The sequence below is a fragment of the Zosterops lateralis genome (genome assembly GCF_965231275.1).
Source record: "Zosterops lateralis genome assembly, chromosome: 7".
Lineage (NCBI taxonomy): Eukaryota > Metazoa > Chordata > Aves > Passeriformes > Zosteropidae > Zosterops > Zosterops lateralis.
This window is the reverse complement of record NC_139767.1, coordinates 17,314,315-17,332,708: the sequence shown is the minus strand read 5'-3', so window position 1 is coordinate 17,332,708 and position 18,394 is coordinate 17,314,315. Positions and strand designations below refer to the sequence as shown.

Sequence of the window (18,394 nt, the reverse complement as noted above, 5' to 3'; positions counted from 1 at the left end):
GGACATCCATTAAGAAGTGCTCTGCCCACTTGTAAAGGATCCAGCGTGGATTTAAGAAATAGCAGGACTGAAACCCATGTTAACAGATCTCTCAGAAGAAGGTTTGCCATAAACCTGGACACCCACACGTAACCCACTCACACCCCACATCACAGATCAGAACTCTGAAATCAAGTAACAGATTTATTGACAAGTTGCAGTATTTAGAAGCCAGACATACTTGCAGTTTCTGCTCTAAAGTCACATATATCTAATTATTCCAAAATATTTGATGCAGCTGTCTTCAACATTCATAATGGAAATTTGCTAATGTTTTCCTTTGTGGCCACAGCCTGACACAAACATCAGTTATATTGTTGATGAAAACATTAAAATATACCAGGTTGTACAGCATACATAAGCAGCAGGATGTTATGTTTCTCTGCACACAGCAATCAGACTGACAGTAAAAGGATTTATTTTTTTCAATTTAAGTATTGCAGGAAATTATAGCAACCATAAAACAACTGTTTGTTGAATAGTAGCTTATGCTGCTAAAATCACTTTTCGTTCTTAATACAAAATAGATGCAAAAGTAGCTGTAATAAAAATCTATGTATTAAAAAAAATGGAAAAAAGAAGGGAAAGACTTTTTAAAAAAAGGATGACAAGAGTTTTCCATACTTGAGCAAATAATTTTTAATACCTGGAATCCTTTCCCTCACTACATAAATTTTTTATATAGACATATATATGTTATTCTTGCAGTTTTAAAAGGGCAGCATAATGGCTATTAGATACAACACTTTGTCTTTAACCTTTTCAAAATATTGCAGAAGACATACAGGTCCTCAGATTCTGCCTTTAGTGGACAGGAATCTGAGTGACACTAAAATAACTAGAAGGAGTATACCTGAGGTTTATTAGAAACCTGTGTTAGGCAATCAACGAAAATCTAGGCTATTTAGCTACTTTAAACTCTAATCTGGATGTTCATTTAGAATTCTTTATATAATAGATTTTAAGTCATTAATTTAATTTAAAAAGTTTTATGATTTGAAAAAGAATTTTGTCTTGATTTGCACATGTACCCAAGGCTTCCATAAAATCTTTACTTGAGTCTGGCACTTCTGATTTAAATGTAAAAATCTGCTCTTGATAAACCTGTTACTACCACCATAAGGCAAAATTTCAGAACAAATTGTTTATTCCATTATATAATTTCCTATTTTGGGAGAGTGCTGAATATTTCTATGGTTTTAGATTTGGGAGATTTGTACAACACTCAGTATTTGCCCAGCTTTAATCCCTGATATTGGAAACATTGTCACAGCAATTCTATCTTTTTAATTGGAGTATTTTATCTTTACGGGAGGAAAAACCCACCTGATCTCAGGTATAAGCAGCCAAAAAAAGTTCCTGGTGTTGGACAAGGGCAGAGTAATAAAAACTGAGGTATGACAGAAGAAATCCTACTTCTGTGAAGTCAGAAGGAAGCCTGACTGTAAACAGCCATCAATACTTCATCACACTAAAATATGGAGAATATCCAGCAACAAGAAAAATACCTTTCATGGGTTTTTTTTTCCTCATTGTGGCATCAGTATTAAAGCTGCAGTTATAATGCCTCTAAAATACAACAGTGACACATACCATTTTACTATTTGTTTTGCTCGAAATCAAAAAAATGTTCTAAATTCAGAGCATCTGGTTTTATTTAGTAGCATTCTGGTTGGAATGCTAACTAAATATAACTCTCTACCATTTTCTTCTGAATAGACACAAGTAGAACCACATCTCTTAATTTTACAAGGGAGAATAACAGTTCTCTGAGAGCTCTGAGAAAGAAATTTCAGCAGTGAAAGCAGAGGAGGTGGTCACACTCACCCCACCTACCTCTGCTTTGCCTGCATGCTCAGGTCAATGGCTCTCAACTGCACCTGATTTCTTGGGAAGGAAGCGGTAATACAAGTATTCATCCCGAAATTCAAATTCGTTTGTTATGTGCTGGACGACGCCTCCCTTCAGCAGTCTGTCCCCATACACCACAGCTTCTCCACGGTCTGAGGCAAGGCCAACTTGCATGAGCCAGTTCACCAGGTCACAGCCAAAGAAGATGCCAGTGGAGGTCTTTGCACCACACCTGTATGTCAAAGGAATGATTCACCCATATGTTCTGTAAATCTGGTATCACCACTGCACGATGGGGAAAGGCAAGGAAAAATAGCAGGAGACAAGGAAAGACATCATGATAGTTAAGAGCATGTTAGAAGAGAATTTGCAGGTTTTGTATATTAGGGACATGCCAGTGTTCACTACCTTTTCCTACAGACATTTCAATGAGAAGCAATATGGACATACAAAGTTGTTTTAAGCTTCTAAATGAAACTAAAATTGCAAATAAAATTCAGTGGACATCAGTAGCACTTTTCCTAAAAACTCACACAGTGTAATTCTATTTCTTTGATAATTACTTCCCATGTACTTCTTACCATGACCCTTTCTGCAACAAGATAACTGACCTGAGAGCAACCTGTCTCCAGCAACAGGGGTTCTGTTTCAATTTTAAATCTTTTTATAATTTCTGAACACTTTTAAACAGACACTAACTGCTTACACACTTTATAAACAAAGCCCATTTATAACTTGCATATCCTGTTAAATATTGACCACATATACAGTACTAGGAATAAACAAAACCTTTACAACAAGACTATTTTTTTTACATGTTTATGAGGCAATGATGCTATCATCTGCCTAGTTTCAGCAGACATACCATGCAAAAATTTACCTGCAGCAATGAATGTTTCTGGTTATCTAAAATCTACTCTGTGGAACTCAAGCAAAGGGTTTCTGAAGGTGAGTAAGAGCTATAAGACAGAATAAGCCAAATTTTTCCCTATTTTTTTTTTTTAAGTTAAAAGCAGCAGTAACACAGAGAAAGTGTTAACATTTATTAGCAGATGCAAAAGTGAAATTAAAATCCATATTTATATCTCAGTTACAGCACATTTAAATCAAAGAGGATAGGATCAAGTTAGAGGAATATTTAAAATGAAAAGAAATGCATTGTTTTAATTCACAAGGAGAAATGAAATATGAACCAAGTTCTGCACAAACATAATATTACGACAATAAAGCAACAAATGTCATAATTTCATGTATTCTCTGGTGGATATGATTAATAAAAAACACAAAGTACACTAAATGAGTGGTCCAAAGCCCAAGAAACCACAACAGCAGCAGAAGCACGGGAAAAACAGCTGCAAAACCTGTTCTATTTCATAACAGACATTTTCTGATGTGTCTTTCTTATGGAACATTACTGACTTGTGAAGTGACTGAACAAAATCATGATGCTGTCTAAAACAGTTTTGCAATATAGTTTTGGACTACCTGACCATTAAAAGACCACCCTACCCTGCCAAACTAATCCTACTTAAAAGCTTACACGACAAGAATAGTCAAAGTGTCCTGTTAGAACAATTCTTCATGTCTCCATTTCATATATTTAAAGAAAGGCAGAATCTTTTTCATGTTCCTGCTGCTTCTGTCCGCATTTCTCTTCTCATCCACCTACACATATCTGAAGGCATAATCCTTGATTTAGGTAACATAATTTGTCTCTTATATCTTTACTGGTCTCATAAATTGAAGTTTAGGCCTCATTAGAGGTATGAGTAAAAGAAATTATATAAACTGGGAAGCTGTTGAAGTCCTGAACTCACTATAATCTCACATGTTCAGTGCCCTCTGAGTACACACTAAAATCAGTTGCAACAGTTTTGCCTCCTATTAAAGCTGCCTACTAGTAAACATTTAGTTACACATACAGACAGTGTCTTACTCTGCAAAACAAAACAAACAAAGCAAAACAAACAAGGGGTCTCAATGCATTACTACAGGTATTATCGTATTCATTTTTTAGGAAGATCTTATCCTCTAAACTTCAGTTGAATGCAAAACCTGGAGAAATCCCTCAATGATATAAACCTTTTTACAATTTATTTAAAACCTAGGTGGGATAATATAACTTGTGCCTCAGTGTTTCAGTGTGAGGCTAGAAACATTTCTCTGTTACAGTCAAATTTTTAATCTTTATCTTGAGGTTTGAATAAATATACCACAATAGGAATCACCCACAAAATTAACTGCATTTCATTATTTTCAAAAGGTGAGCTATGTGCTTTGTAACAGGTTATACGTGCAGGGAAGAACCTTACCTTCTGCCTCTGACAATACTTTTGACACAGTGATCTTTGTGATAACGAACAAACTGTTGACAGGTCATCCTGATTTCCTCAGGTACAGAGGCATCTGTATGCCCTGCTGCTTCTCTTCCACTCCAGAAAAACTCAAGTCTAGAAAAAATAAAGAAAAAGAAAAATTCAAGACAGCAAATCAAGCAGGGGCATTGTTTTTGAAACTGCAAATAATAAAATGGACCTCCCACGAATCTTATCACAACCTCTTTTTGTACCCAATACTTTACATATAATCTTCCTAATCTATTAGAATGGCTTTTGAACACAGAGGTGTTATTCTAGGCTTGGGCAGAAGGAAAGAGAGTAGCTGGGAGCCTGCTCTAGCTGCTGCCATCACACAGCAGCCAGTGAGCTCAAAGGTAAATGAAGCTCTGTACAACTCACTCCTTCACTGTGGAAGGGCCCATCCACACAAAGTACTGGCATGGGGTTATTGAACACAGGGCTTTAAAACAGTGATGATACATCCTGATTCCGCATCTATATCTAAGTTTTAGTTTATCAACTGAAATTATTTCTGAAGATTCATCATTTGGCAAAAATTTCACCTGTAGGGAGCCTGCAGGACTTATATCTTTGTCATTAGGATGGCAGAAAAACCTCACACCCAGTGAACAGCAATTACCTCTTTACAAGTGGGAGAGAAAAGAAATTGGAATATTAACTAAATAGGAAACAAAATACTATAGCAGTAAAAAATCAACACCCTTCAAAATTATTATTAGTAATAATTAAGTTTATAGGTGTAAGTGTAAAGATTTTATTTACCTTCGCTTGAATGGCAGAATGATTAAATGCTTATCTAAGCCAAAAATACCAAAGCAAATGAAGCCCTGGAGAAAAAAATAGAAAAAGCAACATAAAGCAAAAGCTTTGGGTTCTATAGAACAGAAATTAAAAACTCAGTGCCAAATACATTTCATGTATACATGGAAAGTATCCCTCTTCTCTACCTATCATTCAAAATGCATTTTGTTTCTGCTTTGATTTTTCTTTAATTTGGACCTTAAAAATACATATCAATACCTAACAATCCATCATATAAAACCTTCAAGAAGTAGTAAAGAATTAGTAAAACTAATGCTGTGATATGCCACTTGACACTGGGATAACTGGCAACCTTACATAGCCAGGTATTAAATCTGTCTTTGTTAATGCCAAGGAAAGGACAGACCTACTGTAATTTGGGTGCTAGAATGCTTTCTACTTAATTCATTTTTCTGTGCAGCTTTTATATAAAACTATCATTACTTGATACTGCAGTGCATCTTGTAGGCATGTGTGCCATGGATGTGTAAAATGATCCTCTAGTGTGTGTATTAACACTGCCTGGCTTTTCACTTCACGGGTGACAAAGCTGCCTTGTGCCAGGTGCACTGAACAGGCCACGTGCAGCCAGAAGCAGCATCCATCTTCAGCTCCTCACTATGGTGCTGCCACTGAAACCAGAGATAGTCATTTAAACATTACAGAGAAAGCATCCAGGGAGCTGCCTTGTAACTGATGTAACTCCACAGAAGAAACACCAGTGAAGCTTTGGTACAAATAAGGCTAAATGTCTACTCAGTTTCCATGAACATTTGGCATTCAGTTGTCATCTGCACTTTTGGAAGTGTTCACGGTCATAGAAGATGTGCATTATCTGTGCAACATCCACCAACAAGGTCATTTTTAGAACAAACATTGGTAAGTACCTGACCAAAATTAAACACAGCACAGAAGAACTGCAGTTCCACATACAGCCTTCCAGGCTCTTGGTTGAACAGCCACCACAAGCAACTGGAGAGATTCTGTAAAGAAAACAGGAAAAAAACAAAACCCACAAACATAACCTGATTGTTAAAAATCAAAAGCTTTCTTCTCTTCACATGCTATTAATTCTTGCACAATGTTCATGGTCTCTATTTAACAAATGATTCAGATAAAGACACGTAAGTGGGAATAAACACTTTAAAACATCATCTCGGTCAGGCTTAATAGCTTGGTATGAGGGGAAACCTTGGCTGTTTTAAACATAATAATGCAAAATGTCACAGTGTAAGAGGTCCTGCCTCTTTACGTGTTTATGTAAGGAACCTGCCTTAAGCATACTCAGGTTTTTAACAGAACACAGACAACATTAGCCCAGACAGATTTGCAGTGTTTGTCTTTAGGCTGCTTAGCTGAGACCAGTGCTTTCTACATATTTCTTGCAGAGTTAGGATTATGTTAAGCTGAAGCACATACCACTTCAGCTATTTGAGATGCCTGACAGAAGGAGGAAACCTCCAAAGTTAACCCACTTGGGTGTAAAGGCTAATTCTTTAAAGAACTGACCTTATTTCATAGTATTTACGTAATCATTCAGATACAGCTAAAATATAGGCTAACAGTTGGGGTATTCCTTAAATATAAAAGATGTAAAAAAATATACTAGCATTGAGTACTTGTTACAGGAAATTTGAAAGGGAAATATTTCATTTTGTAATTTTACAGAACTTGAAAAGCAACAGCAGTAGCTATTAACCCACATTGTTGTGCTGCACTGTCCTGCTTTGTAGTGTCATATATTTGTACACAGTATTTTCCATTCCAAATAAAAATGCTTCCCCCAACAGTCATCCACAAGAAACCAAACTTTGAGCATTACATTCAGAGAGCAGTTTCTTGCCTTTGACACAGTTAAAAATTAAAATTATATCCCTAACACATTACATTCTGGTATTCCACACTTGTACACAGCAGGAACCACCAGCCCATCTTGGAGTTAGTAACAATGAGTGGCAACACTAACTTAGTAACATTGCTCCAAACACCACTAAAAACAACAAAATTGCATTTTCCCATTTAAAATAAGATTATTCTTAATGCCTCAGAGAAATCCAAGTTCCAATATAAGCCTGATGAGATTGAACAATTTTTGTAGTCTCCTTCAGAAGTAGAATTCAGTTTATATTTTTATTTGATAATTGTCTAGGGAAGAAGACCAAGTCTTGAGAAAACTGGGAAGAGGGATGTAGTGATGAATGATATAATGATATAACTTCACTTTTTTTTCCCTTTAGGGTTCTCCAGTATCTTGCTCACTATCATCAATCTTAACTCATATTTAATTTATGATGTGGCACAGAAAAATTAATTTTATGACATCCCTCTTCCAGTAAGGAACCAAAATATAGCCTCTATTTTATTTAATGAATTGTTACTTAAGCAACTGGAAGATTTCTTACTGGATTGTCTATGTAGCTTCCCTAAAAATCATTCTACCTCAATGAGTTAACATGGCGAGAAAAAATACTTACAGCAAATAGGCCAACAATAAGAAGTAAGCACAGCAGCACATGTCTGGCCAGCTGTTTGTCTCCAGTCTGTAGAAGCTGTTCTTCCTGAGCCAATACACACGTTTGAGCACTGCAGTGACTCACACACTGATCCACTGAAAAATAAATCAGAAATTTTTCATCAGGTTTCTATCTTGAGAACTCCATGAACAAACTTGCTAATGTGACTTGCTGAGTCAAATTACCTTGTAAGTACCTCTACTGAAGTGACATATACAAAATTTAATACTGGCTTTGACAATAACCTGTTCAGACATCTACTCTCAAATGAAACAGTTTAAGTTTACATGTGCTCCTAAAACAAAAAAAAAAAAAAAAGTTTTTGCAACATAAATTTTCCTTCAAAGATTTAATTCAAACTGAATGTGTGGTTAACATTAGGAGAACACTATTAGAAATAATAAAAATAATGAAATAATCATGAATAATGAAAAAATATTTCTCTGAACATTTTTTTAAATTTTAAATTTATTTCTGAAAAACATCAAATATACTGTCAGCTCTAATATTTTTACTCTGCGTCTCAGTTGAGCTCTATATCAGACAGACAACCATATTTATTTCAGGTCTGTGACTGTATTTTTAACACATTGTATCAGAACATGATCATAATTCTATCAATGAAAAGAGCCAAACACAAAGAGAATGGATGCTTGTCTTCCAGCTACAGAGTTCTAAGAAATTCTGAGTATCTTCCTCTAGATGGCAGTGAAAAACTTCCTGGCAAGGCCATACCCAAAAATTTGCACCAGATAACTGGAAGCAGTTCAGTGAGATAGCAGAAGAATTAGTAATTATTGCAGCCAAAGTTACACAAGTTTATGCATTACAATTTGTTCTTACTGATTTATAGTTCTGAGGTGTTTACTCAGGAGGTCGAAATAATTTCCACTCAACCATAAGGTATTTTCTACCCTATCTTTTCGGATAAGAAAATTAAATTTGCCTTCCTCTATTCTTGAAGACATTCTAATGGTGCTTGTCTGAATTACTCAATGGATAAAATAGTTGGCAATAGGCAGAAAGGGAGCAGTCCGTGAGAAGAGACATAACTGAAGTATGCTGCAGTGTGAAATATTTAGATTTACTGAAAATTATGTTGCATGCAAACAAAGCATAAGGATATGAACTTCTTGTTAATAGTGTATGAAAGCAAGAAAAAAATAGGAAAGACAGCCAGTTGTACTGGCAGCTAGCTTTGATTACTGACACTGATGTACAGTGAGAATGCACTGGGCATGCAGTTTTCAGACAGGTGTTGAACAGTCAGTTCAATCCCTTTTTTTTCTATTTTAGTGGCTCCTAAGGCCCTCTTAGTCAATTTTCTCCATCTCTCTTCTCTAGACAAATAGTACACAGCAGCATAGACATTTAATCTAATTTTCAGTAAGCATTTGCTCCTCTAGATCCCATTTAGTGTTCAAAACCTGTGCCTGATTAAGACAAAGGCTTTTTTAAAAGATGCAAGATGTGAGTATGAGAATGTAAAAAAGTAGCTTATGTTAAAACCGTCATGCAAAGTAGGGTTATGTATTCAACTTCCTAGCATCCAAACAAGACAATGATGGAGAGGCAAAGTCTGAATGGTCAGAACACATCAAAGTAGCTTTGTGGTAAAAAAGTGACATCCCAAACAACTGTCCATCTTGAGCACTGAAAGACTACAACCAACTATCAGCAGAAGAGAACAAACACCTATAATATTGCCTAATTGAATTAAGTAGAAAATGTCAGTCATCCAGGGGGAGTTGAGAAAACAATAGCTCCAACGGTTTCTTTGTGAGAATAACACACAGATGTTGGGGAAGAGCCTGTAGTATTAAAAGAAGGAGATACTACTGCTTTACCTGTCTCAATTGGAGGAACCTTGGTTTCAACAGCATTTGACACTGCTTTGCTGTCTTTAGCACAGGATAATTCACCATTTGTTGTTTGACAAGAACAGCAACCTATTAAGTATACACAGTAATAGGACAGTTAGCTTTCTTCACTACCATAATTTATTTTCCAAATGTAAAAATATATTCTACACAGCTTTAACTATTATGCTCAAAAATAACCCAGAAGGAGAAGATAGACTTAATTTTTCCAATTTTTTGAGAGGGTCAATGAGTCACAATACTAATAGGTCACTAATACTAATAGTTTCACATAACACTACCACCACTGAAGCAACAGAAGTACTTTTAGTTATAGGCAAAAAACTAGGAAGTGATCAAAAAGGTTACATACAAAAAAAGGATTAGAAACACATTGAGTGTTTCTGTTAGCATTTAATTCATTCTCAGAGAGACAATTTAGCAGGTAAACAATGTAAGATGCCCAGTAGGCTGCATTTCTCACATCCTTATCAAGGTATCACTACCTACATAAAAATCATCCACAGGCTTTTCTTCTTGTCCACTTACACAACTCTTACAACAGTAACAAATTTTTCTTAGAAACACAAACCTAAATACTTGGGCAGTTATATCTAGATTTTCTTCCTAATCTAACACTTGAAGCTGTAAACTGTCCTTCGCAGGTCAGAATTACATTTGGAATACTAAGCCAATTATTCTTTATGCAAATATACTTCGTCTACCTCTTTCTGCAGATGTCTGTGCAGAAGATCTTGGAGAAGATTGTGCAGAAGATTCTGGAGAAGACTGTGCAGAAGATCCTGGAGAAGACGGAGTGGCTGAAACGTGATTTTGCCCACTCCCTTCCACTTCAACCTCCTCCACTGAGCTACGTGGTGAGTATGGGTTCAACACCCCATAGCTGGACCCTTGCCTACTTCTGTTCATGCACATCAGTGAGATACCTGACATCAATATACTGATGAACAGTATCACTGCTGTGGTAATTATCTGTTAAGAAAGCAAAGAAAATACACTTAAGTATAGGAAAATAGTTGCATATGTCTGTCTTTCTAACTTCTGTACCTTTCTAAATACACTTGGAAATGCACCTGAACAAGACAATGTTTTCTGCATTTACTGCTCTTGCACCTAATGGCACTGAAAGAGACTAATTTTCCTTGCCTGAGTAACTCAGCTTTTTAGTTTGTTTGTTTGGGGTTTTTTTTAAGTGTAGACCCCTGTTTCCCATGCAATGCAAAAACATCCCCTCATTGTCCTCCTCTTTCCTCTCAGGATCACCAGTGTTCTGGGCTAAGTTCTGCACAGGTACCTTTTAATTCCAAAGAGGAATGTCCTCTAATTAACATGCTTTAGCCAATGGGGAGCACCCTATTAATTAGCCTTTCCTTCTAATCATCTGCCAATGATATCCAGAATCCACTCTGAGGCTATTTATTACTTGTGAAAGTGCCACATGAACAATCCTGAGTGACTCATGGACTCTCTGTCCGTAAGAAAGAGCAGGAGAAAACCTGATAAATACCTATGCTAGTACGCTTTATATCCTCTGATAAGAGGAACTATTTCCTGGTAAAAATGCTACTTCAGGGTCTTTCAACCTATGATTGTGCTGAGAAGCCTACCATAGTGCAAGCAGTTACTGCTACACAGGTGATGCATATCCTATCCTATTACAGACCAGAAGCCATTAATTAGATATTGGATGACAACAATTTTAGATAACTATCATGCTAGAATACAAATTAGTCACCAGGAAAAGGGCTTTGCAATTCATCACCAACTAAGTTTTTACTTTGAGAAGCCTACTCCCTCTCTTTCTTAGTCATAGCTGCCTAAACACTAAGGTCCTTCTCCAAACAAATGTTCCTAGTAGTTCATTACAGAAATACGTTTTTGTATCAATCTATATGCATTCTACAATGATACTTTTATTGTAGCAGCCTGTACTTTGACCGAAAGCTACTTGCAGGTGTAGCATGGCAGAAGTCTGAAGTGATGAGGACAGAACACATTCATACCTGATGTTTCCCATAGAAAAAGGCAGAGTCAATACTAGTGTTGTTACGTTCACCAACAATTAGTAAGATTCCTACCAGAACTGTTGGGACTCTGGAAGAACAAAATAGGCAGTACATAACATATTTAGCATGCTCACACTAATTCAGCAGGGAAGCATTTGAATTAACTTACCCCCATCCTGCTATGATGATAAACCCAATGGGAATCTTCACTGTTTCTCTCTTCTTCAACAGAAACAAAGAAAAAGACAGAAAACCTAAAAAAAAACCAAAAACAAAACTAAAAGAAATGCCTTGTTTATTATTAAAAAGAGAACTGGTAAGTACAGAGCCTAGAAACTCTATGATGTGACCTGCTCAATAGCTTAAGATATTCTTCTTAGACCTTTAAATAGTCCAAAGTAATTTTGTATTTGTATTCTGAGAAAGTAAGTTAGCAATACCCATTGCCTAAAAAATCATGTTAACAGTGAAACATTGAAAAAATTCCAGGACATTTTATATTAAATATTCACTTCTAAATGCTAAGAAAGGTTCGTAAGAGTAAAAAAGATGTCATAAGAACATTTAAGATACAAGTAGCTAATTTCTTTAGGTATTAAAAAGAAGTTTTCTATCCCAACACTCTTTAGTAACCAAAAAATAGTGTTGTATTCAGCTATAACATTTCTTTAAAAACTGACTAGTCCTTTGTAAATTCAATGATAAATTTAACTAAAAAGTTTCACATATTTTTATGTATATCCCTCTTCATAGGAGTATCTTCTGGAACTTCCCATCCTACTCACACCTCAGCAGCTCACAACATTCTCATGTGGAAGGAAAACTAGTATATATGTTAGGCCTCACCAATCATGAGCTACAATCTTCAGCTAAACAAATATAACTCACTCCAGAAAAACACCACAGGAATTAAACCTGTAGATTCTGGACAAAAATGTCTTGAATAACCAAAGTCTCCTTTTTTTAAAATCATATCTGTAAGGTTCTCCAAGCTTCTTAAGACACTTTTCTATTCTTTCTGCTTCGATTCCTGCAGTAATCTTATGTACCTATATTGTTTTTAGAAATTACAATTTCCAGGGGAAAGAGGTGTTAAAGCTACTTGGCTATTTCCTGTCATTCTGTATTTTCTACTTTTTGATGCACCAGATTTTTAAATCATATTAATGCTGAATAATTAAAATTTAAAACTCTGCATTAATTAAAAATCATCATTAAGATGATTTGACTAGCTGAAGGGCAACCCACCATATTCACTCTATTTGTAGTTGCTTCTGCCTTGAGAACAGGCTCTTGTCTCTTGTCACACACCAGCCAGGCTGCTGCACCCAGCAAAGGCAAGCCACACCTGCCCAGCTGGAAGCTTCCACCCGCAGCAGTGCCTAACACTAAACCTCAGCACAACTCAGAGGTATTCTCTCTTGTAGAACTACAAACAAATGAAAGGAACAAGCACTCCAAAGAATATAATAACAGTATTTTGGGACATTAATCTTTCATTACAGCACCTGGGCTCTGCCTAGAGAAATCATACCTGTCCATAGGTAGGTGCTATAAAGTGAGCTGTAGAGGAATATAAAGACGAGGATCTGGATGGTGATGTCTTGCTCTCTAACAGTGAAATTCCATGCCACCATTCCAACACAAGCAATAAACTGGAAAGAAAAGTAAGATACCACCATTCAAAGCAGAATGACAAGAAAATCTAAAGCAAGAGCTATATACCTGCAGTAAGTTTTAAACTCCACCCCCAGATGCACCAGAGGATAATTTTATGAACTGGATACTTCATTTAGCAGCAAAGCACTGTCAAAGTAAATTCAGTATTACAGTTGTGTCACTTGACTATGCAATCTTATTTTCATGAGGGTTTTTTTGACAGCAAGTATATAACTCATATAAACTAGGAGTAAGGCAAATCAGATAAACCCCCTAACTTTATATACCTTATAGTAAGTAAAATGTGATGCTTTCAGCAAGTACAAACCATTTACCTGAAATGATTTGCACATGAAACTGAGATTAACAGGTATTTGTTCAGCCAATAATTATACCAGTTGTCACCCAGTGATATTGTATATATGACAATATGACAATTTTTGCACTGAAGGAAATTGAAAAGATAGGCTGAAGTATTGTGGAAACAGTAACATGGTATTTCTTTTTTTTTCTTTTTTTTCTTTTTTTTTTTTTTTAAGATGAAAGCTAGCTTTGTTGTTACAGAACAGAAGCACCTGCCGTTCTCATACATGACACTTTTTCAAATGTGACTCCATGATCAGAGGTTACTATATATAGAGAGAGATATTAAAAAAAAAGCACAACTACAGAACACTTCAGAAAGCATTACCACACAGATGTATTACAAGCACAGGCTGTTCCAGTTGTGCAGTTGACTTCAAGGGAATAAGGAGCATGTACTCTGCAGTTCCCTCTCAGATTAAATAACAATTAAAATTAATCCAGAGCCACTTGGCTTTGGCCTTCCCTAGCCACCAGCCATGCATTCCCACACACCCTTGCACCAACTGATCCCTCAGCAAGAACTTCAGAGACATAAACCAGTACAGGGATTATTTTTCTATTTAGCTCCTTGAATTGGGTCACTATAGAGTCAAACACAGGCTGCTGCTCCTGGAATTGCCAGCTTCAGATGGGTATAAATCGAAACAGAAGTGCACTCAACAGTATTGGGCAATAACTAAGAAAACATTTCAAAAGCCACTCTCCATTCTGATTGTTTATAGTTCTGTTTAGGAATCACAGTGCCCATATTAACTATCATTTTCTTCAAGGGTGTATTTCAAGGCACAAAAACTGTTTAGACAAGTCACACATTAGATTCACCTGCCCTCCACATTTAGCTATAAAGATCTCATTGTAGAAACTAAACTTCCAAAATTGTTAAAAAATACTTAAACCATAAAACTCACACAACAGCATTCTCCTTACTACTGACCTGAGCAACAAGTAGATTTGTTGTAATCATATGAGGAAGCTGTTTGTATTTCTTACTCAGAATAACAACAGTAAGAGACCAAGTCTGTAACAAACAAGAAGAAAAATTACTTTAAGAATAAAACAAACCCCAAAGGAACAAAAGGAGTATTCTGGCAAATGATGGTGAAATTAAACATACAACAGATCTTAGCAACATGACTGCTACAGTATGCTGCCAGCCCCTTTGCCTTAGCAGCTGTTGTCAGAAATAGCAATGCATCTTTGTGTTCTCATGTTGATGAAGTATTTCCAGGAAAGACCAAGAACCTGCCTAGAGCACACAGAAGCCTCTTAGTTCCTCAGGACTCAAATGACCAGACTGTAGCCTGACAATGTAGAATTTAAAATCCACACCCACCTTCCCTGAATCTCTCAAAATTATCTGAGAGCAAGAAGTAGCATTCACTTCTGGCTTCCCTTCAGGCACAATTTCAAGATAAGAGGAATTCAGTGAGACAAAAATTTCAGAAAATTCCAACTCCTTCCAACATGGATGTTTTTATTTTAAAAGAGCAAATAAAATAATCATACTATCTGTACCTTCTATAAAACCAAAACAAAATTCACATTGGACTTCTGGATTATCAACTCAGTTTTTAAGAAAAGAATTTCAGGTAAAGGAATTTGATAAACATAAATTTTCCAGGTTAAACTATTTCATTAATGGCCATTAAGACTTCATTAAACAAATATGCACTGACATTTCTGGAGCTGAAGTTTGTACCCAGCCTTCATTACCGTGATATCCAAGCACCTCACCTGGCTTGATGTAACTAATCTCTGGTGTAAGTTGGTACTTACATTTCCCCACATGCTGTTATTAAAAAAAGAAAACAAACCTAACAAAAAAAGCTCTAAACTAAATGCTCTCAAGCTCTGCACTAAATGCTCTAATTCAGTCACTCATCTTTCTCTATAGTGCAGCCTTCCAGCAGACCCACTGCTTAATCAAGATTTTTAACTCCTTCCTCATCGCTCAGCCCCAGGATATGATGAGGAAATACAACTCTTACCATGACTCAGTTTGTGCTTACACACTCAAGCTGCCCTGGCCACCAGTGCCTTTGTGTCTCACCCCAGCAGCACCTACCAGAGAGATGAGGCTGACGATGCTGATGTCAAAGCTGACATTTTGGAGTGCAGCTGCCAGTGGGTTGGGGTCCATGGAGGGGATGGTCAGCAGCCATGCAGACACGTACATTATGGGGGCAGACACAAACGTGCTTATCACCATGCCTGAGGTAATCTGCCAGGAGTCAAACAGAAACAGCAACGGAGTTAATCACATCTCGAGCTAAATAATCTGCTTTCAGGAATACAATCACTGGCAAAATTGGCTCTTCGAATTAAACACACCTAGACCTTTAACAAATAATGAGTTGTTTCTATAACAAATTATTTAGAATTTGAGGTACAAAGTATCTGGTTTTTACACACACGCAAAATGAAAATTTTAACGAACTTCTGAAATAGCTGGAGTAGAGTGTTTCCTACTGCAGATTGCTACAGAGCTTTTTCATGGGTGTCAAATACACTAATGACTGCAGTCTAGGGGTGAATTTACACTGTCACAATTTGCTTTTTGACATAAATATTTACACATAAATAACTAAAAAACCCACGTAGTTATGCAAATACTCATATGCACCAATTCATGAGAGGAAACCATATATATTTACAAGTGATTTCTAGTTTCTCATTGTCTCTCTACTTTCTAGAATTTGCACAGTGATGCAAGTGTGAGTTGTTACTCAAACAAGAGAGTCTGCTTTAAAGAGATTTCCTAAGTTTGCAGGGCAAAAAATTTTATCTTGCAAGATTTACTTCAATTATCCCTTTTTCTTATAAAAACAAATACTTCTAAACAACTTCAAAATAGAAACCACTAAAAACAATGAAAATCAACAAAAATGTGTTAATGTCACTTCAAGTGGAAGAAACAACTCTAAAATTTCTATTTTAGGTTGAAAAGAAAATTTTAAGTGCCCTCTACTATATACATATGAAAAAAAAAGTAAAATGCTTTCTTATCACAAGATTTAACTGAAGGACAGCACAACTGAATTAGTTAAAGCTTAAGATCTTTCACAAATTTTCAGCCTTAGGCTGACACTATCCTTACTGAAGTCAGTAACATAATTTCTTTTTTCCCCCTACAAAAACATCTCAAAGATAAGGTCTTTGGAAAAAAGACAGACAAAACACACAACCCCAAAAAACAACAAAGATACAAGAAGTTCTTTATATCTAAAGTTATCCTAGTTCTTTCTACTAGAATCACAAAAAAAAAAAAAAAAAAAAAAAAAAAAAAAAAAAAAAAAAGAGGACTATCAAGACACTTAAGACACCAGGAAAGATCCTGGGAGTACAAGTAATTCCAGGATACCTATACTACAGAAAAGCAAATTCTTCAAGGCCACTTATTTACTTATTTCATCAACAAAGTTACGTTCAAAGATAGGATATATGTGGAAAAGTTTAACTACATACAATTCCTACTTCCATATTAAATTGACTTGCAAATATTGCGACACCAGGTGCTGCTGGAAAAACTCCATAAAGAAATGCATAGTTTGATAAACTGGTGTGATTGACCACGCTGTCACTCTTGTCCAAAAGCTCCACCATCTCTCTACAGAGAAATGGCATCATGAGCCTGAAAGAGAAGGGAAAAAAAAATTTAAAATTTTATTACTCAACGTATAACAATAGACTCTTCTTTACGCAGAAAAATGAATGAAAATTAAATTTAAGGCTTATTCAAATACTACTTATGAGAAGCAAAATACTGACATCACTTTGAATGATTGCCTTTCTCATTATCAAAATATTTACCATCTGCTTAAAAATCTACATCACAGATGACATTAAAATAAAAAGAACAAACATGACAACAAACTCAGGTATAGAAGCAGCTTCCCTGATTGTGCAGACACATTCTTTGTACAAACTTCAAATTTAGAATGGCAAAACATTAAAAAACTCTCCTATTTATCAACTGTTACATTAATAGTAGCTATAAGCAGTCAGTAGCTCTGAAATTCAGTCCACCTCTCTGCAAGCTGTCTGAAATATAATAAGGGCTCAAACTTAAGTATCCCATGCCAAAAGTTTTGGCCAGCAAACCACTGGTATCAAGGCTATTTCAGTAACAGCCCAGACCTCACACAGATTCAATGTAAGCCTTATGGTAAAGCAAAGTGGTAATATTAAAACCCAAGGGTTTTTTATGGTTTTTTTAATTACAAAATTTGTCATTAAGCATTAAGTTAAAGACCTTTGTCATAGTTCTTTAACTTTGCTGGTTAGTTGCACTTGATACTCAAACGCACCTTGAAATTTTACAATATAAACTTAAAACCCACCAAACATTCAATGATCTTAATTGTAGTTCTGTAGAAGATAAAATATTTAACATTAATTAAATAAATAAATATTCCCTGAGATATATTTAAAGGAAGATAATGCTAGTATAAGTTCTAAAAAGAACTTGGCACTTATTCATGCTTTAAAGTCAAGCAGTTTTGGAGCATAAAGGATCACTTTTACACTCTTCCAATTCATCAGTTTCAAAGACTTGTAGACAAAGCAAGGAAAAATAACTAATTTGAAGAGGCATTGTTTAAGCCAAATAAAATACAAATACTAATCAAATTTACTTAAACTCACTACTGTCTAACTATTTATTCAGTAAAATTTAATTTAAGCTACTATTTCCCCAAATACCCAATTCATGACAGATGGCCTGAAGGCAGCCCATGAAGGCACAGCACCCCTGATTTTCTTTCTCTGCAGAGCCTGACAACAGGTTTTTAGTCTATTAAATTTCCTTAAAAAATTAACAATTAAAGAGTACAAATTGACAATTAAAGAAAACAAATTTAAATTAATCTGTATTCTATGAAAGAGTTTGGGAAGCACTCATTCAAAATACTGGAATTGAA

General features: G+C 35.7%; 1 protein-coding gene across 5 annotated transcripts in view; it reads right to left on the bottom strand.

The window, feature by feature from the left end:
• Positions 1-170: 170 nt before the first annotated feature.
• Positions 171-18,394, bottom strand: part of GPR155 (G protein-coupled receptor 155) — a 35,850-nt gene continuing 17,626 nt past the window's right edge. For 3 of the 5 annotated variants that reach the window (XM_083864927.1, XM_083864925.1, XM_083864926.1), the window contains exons 4-16: positions 16,941-17,106; positions 15,541-15,696; positions 14,410-14,493; positions 12,985-13,105; positions 11,620-11,704; positions 11,448-11,538; positions 10,149-10,416; positions 9,412-9,513; positions 7,526-7,659; positions 5,939-6,034; positions 5,013-5,077; positions 4,203-4,340; positions 171-2,122 (exon numbers count right to left, since the gene is read on the bottom strand). In XM_083864927.1, coding sequence (XP_083721053.1) covers positions 1,900-2,122; positions 4,203-4,340; positions 5,013-5,077; positions 5,939-6,034; positions 7,526-7,659; positions 9,412-9,513; positions 10,149-10,416; positions 11,448-11,538; positions 11,620-11,704; positions 12,985-13,105; positions 14,410-14,493; positions 15,541-15,696; positions 16,941-17,106 — 1,729 coding nt within the window. In that variant the 3' untranslated portion in view covers positions 171-1,899. Of the gene's footprint in view, positions 2,176-2,876; positions 3,566-4,202; positions 4,341-5,012; positions 5,078-5,938; positions 6,035-7,525; positions 7,660-9,411; positions 9,514-10,148; positions 10,417-11,447; positions 11,539-11,619; positions 11,705-12,984; positions 13,106-14,409; positions 14,494-15,540; positions 15,697-16,940; positions 17,107-18,394 lie in introns of those variants that run through there. The other 2 variants (XM_083864928.1, XM_083864929.1) reach the window with 2 other exon arrangements.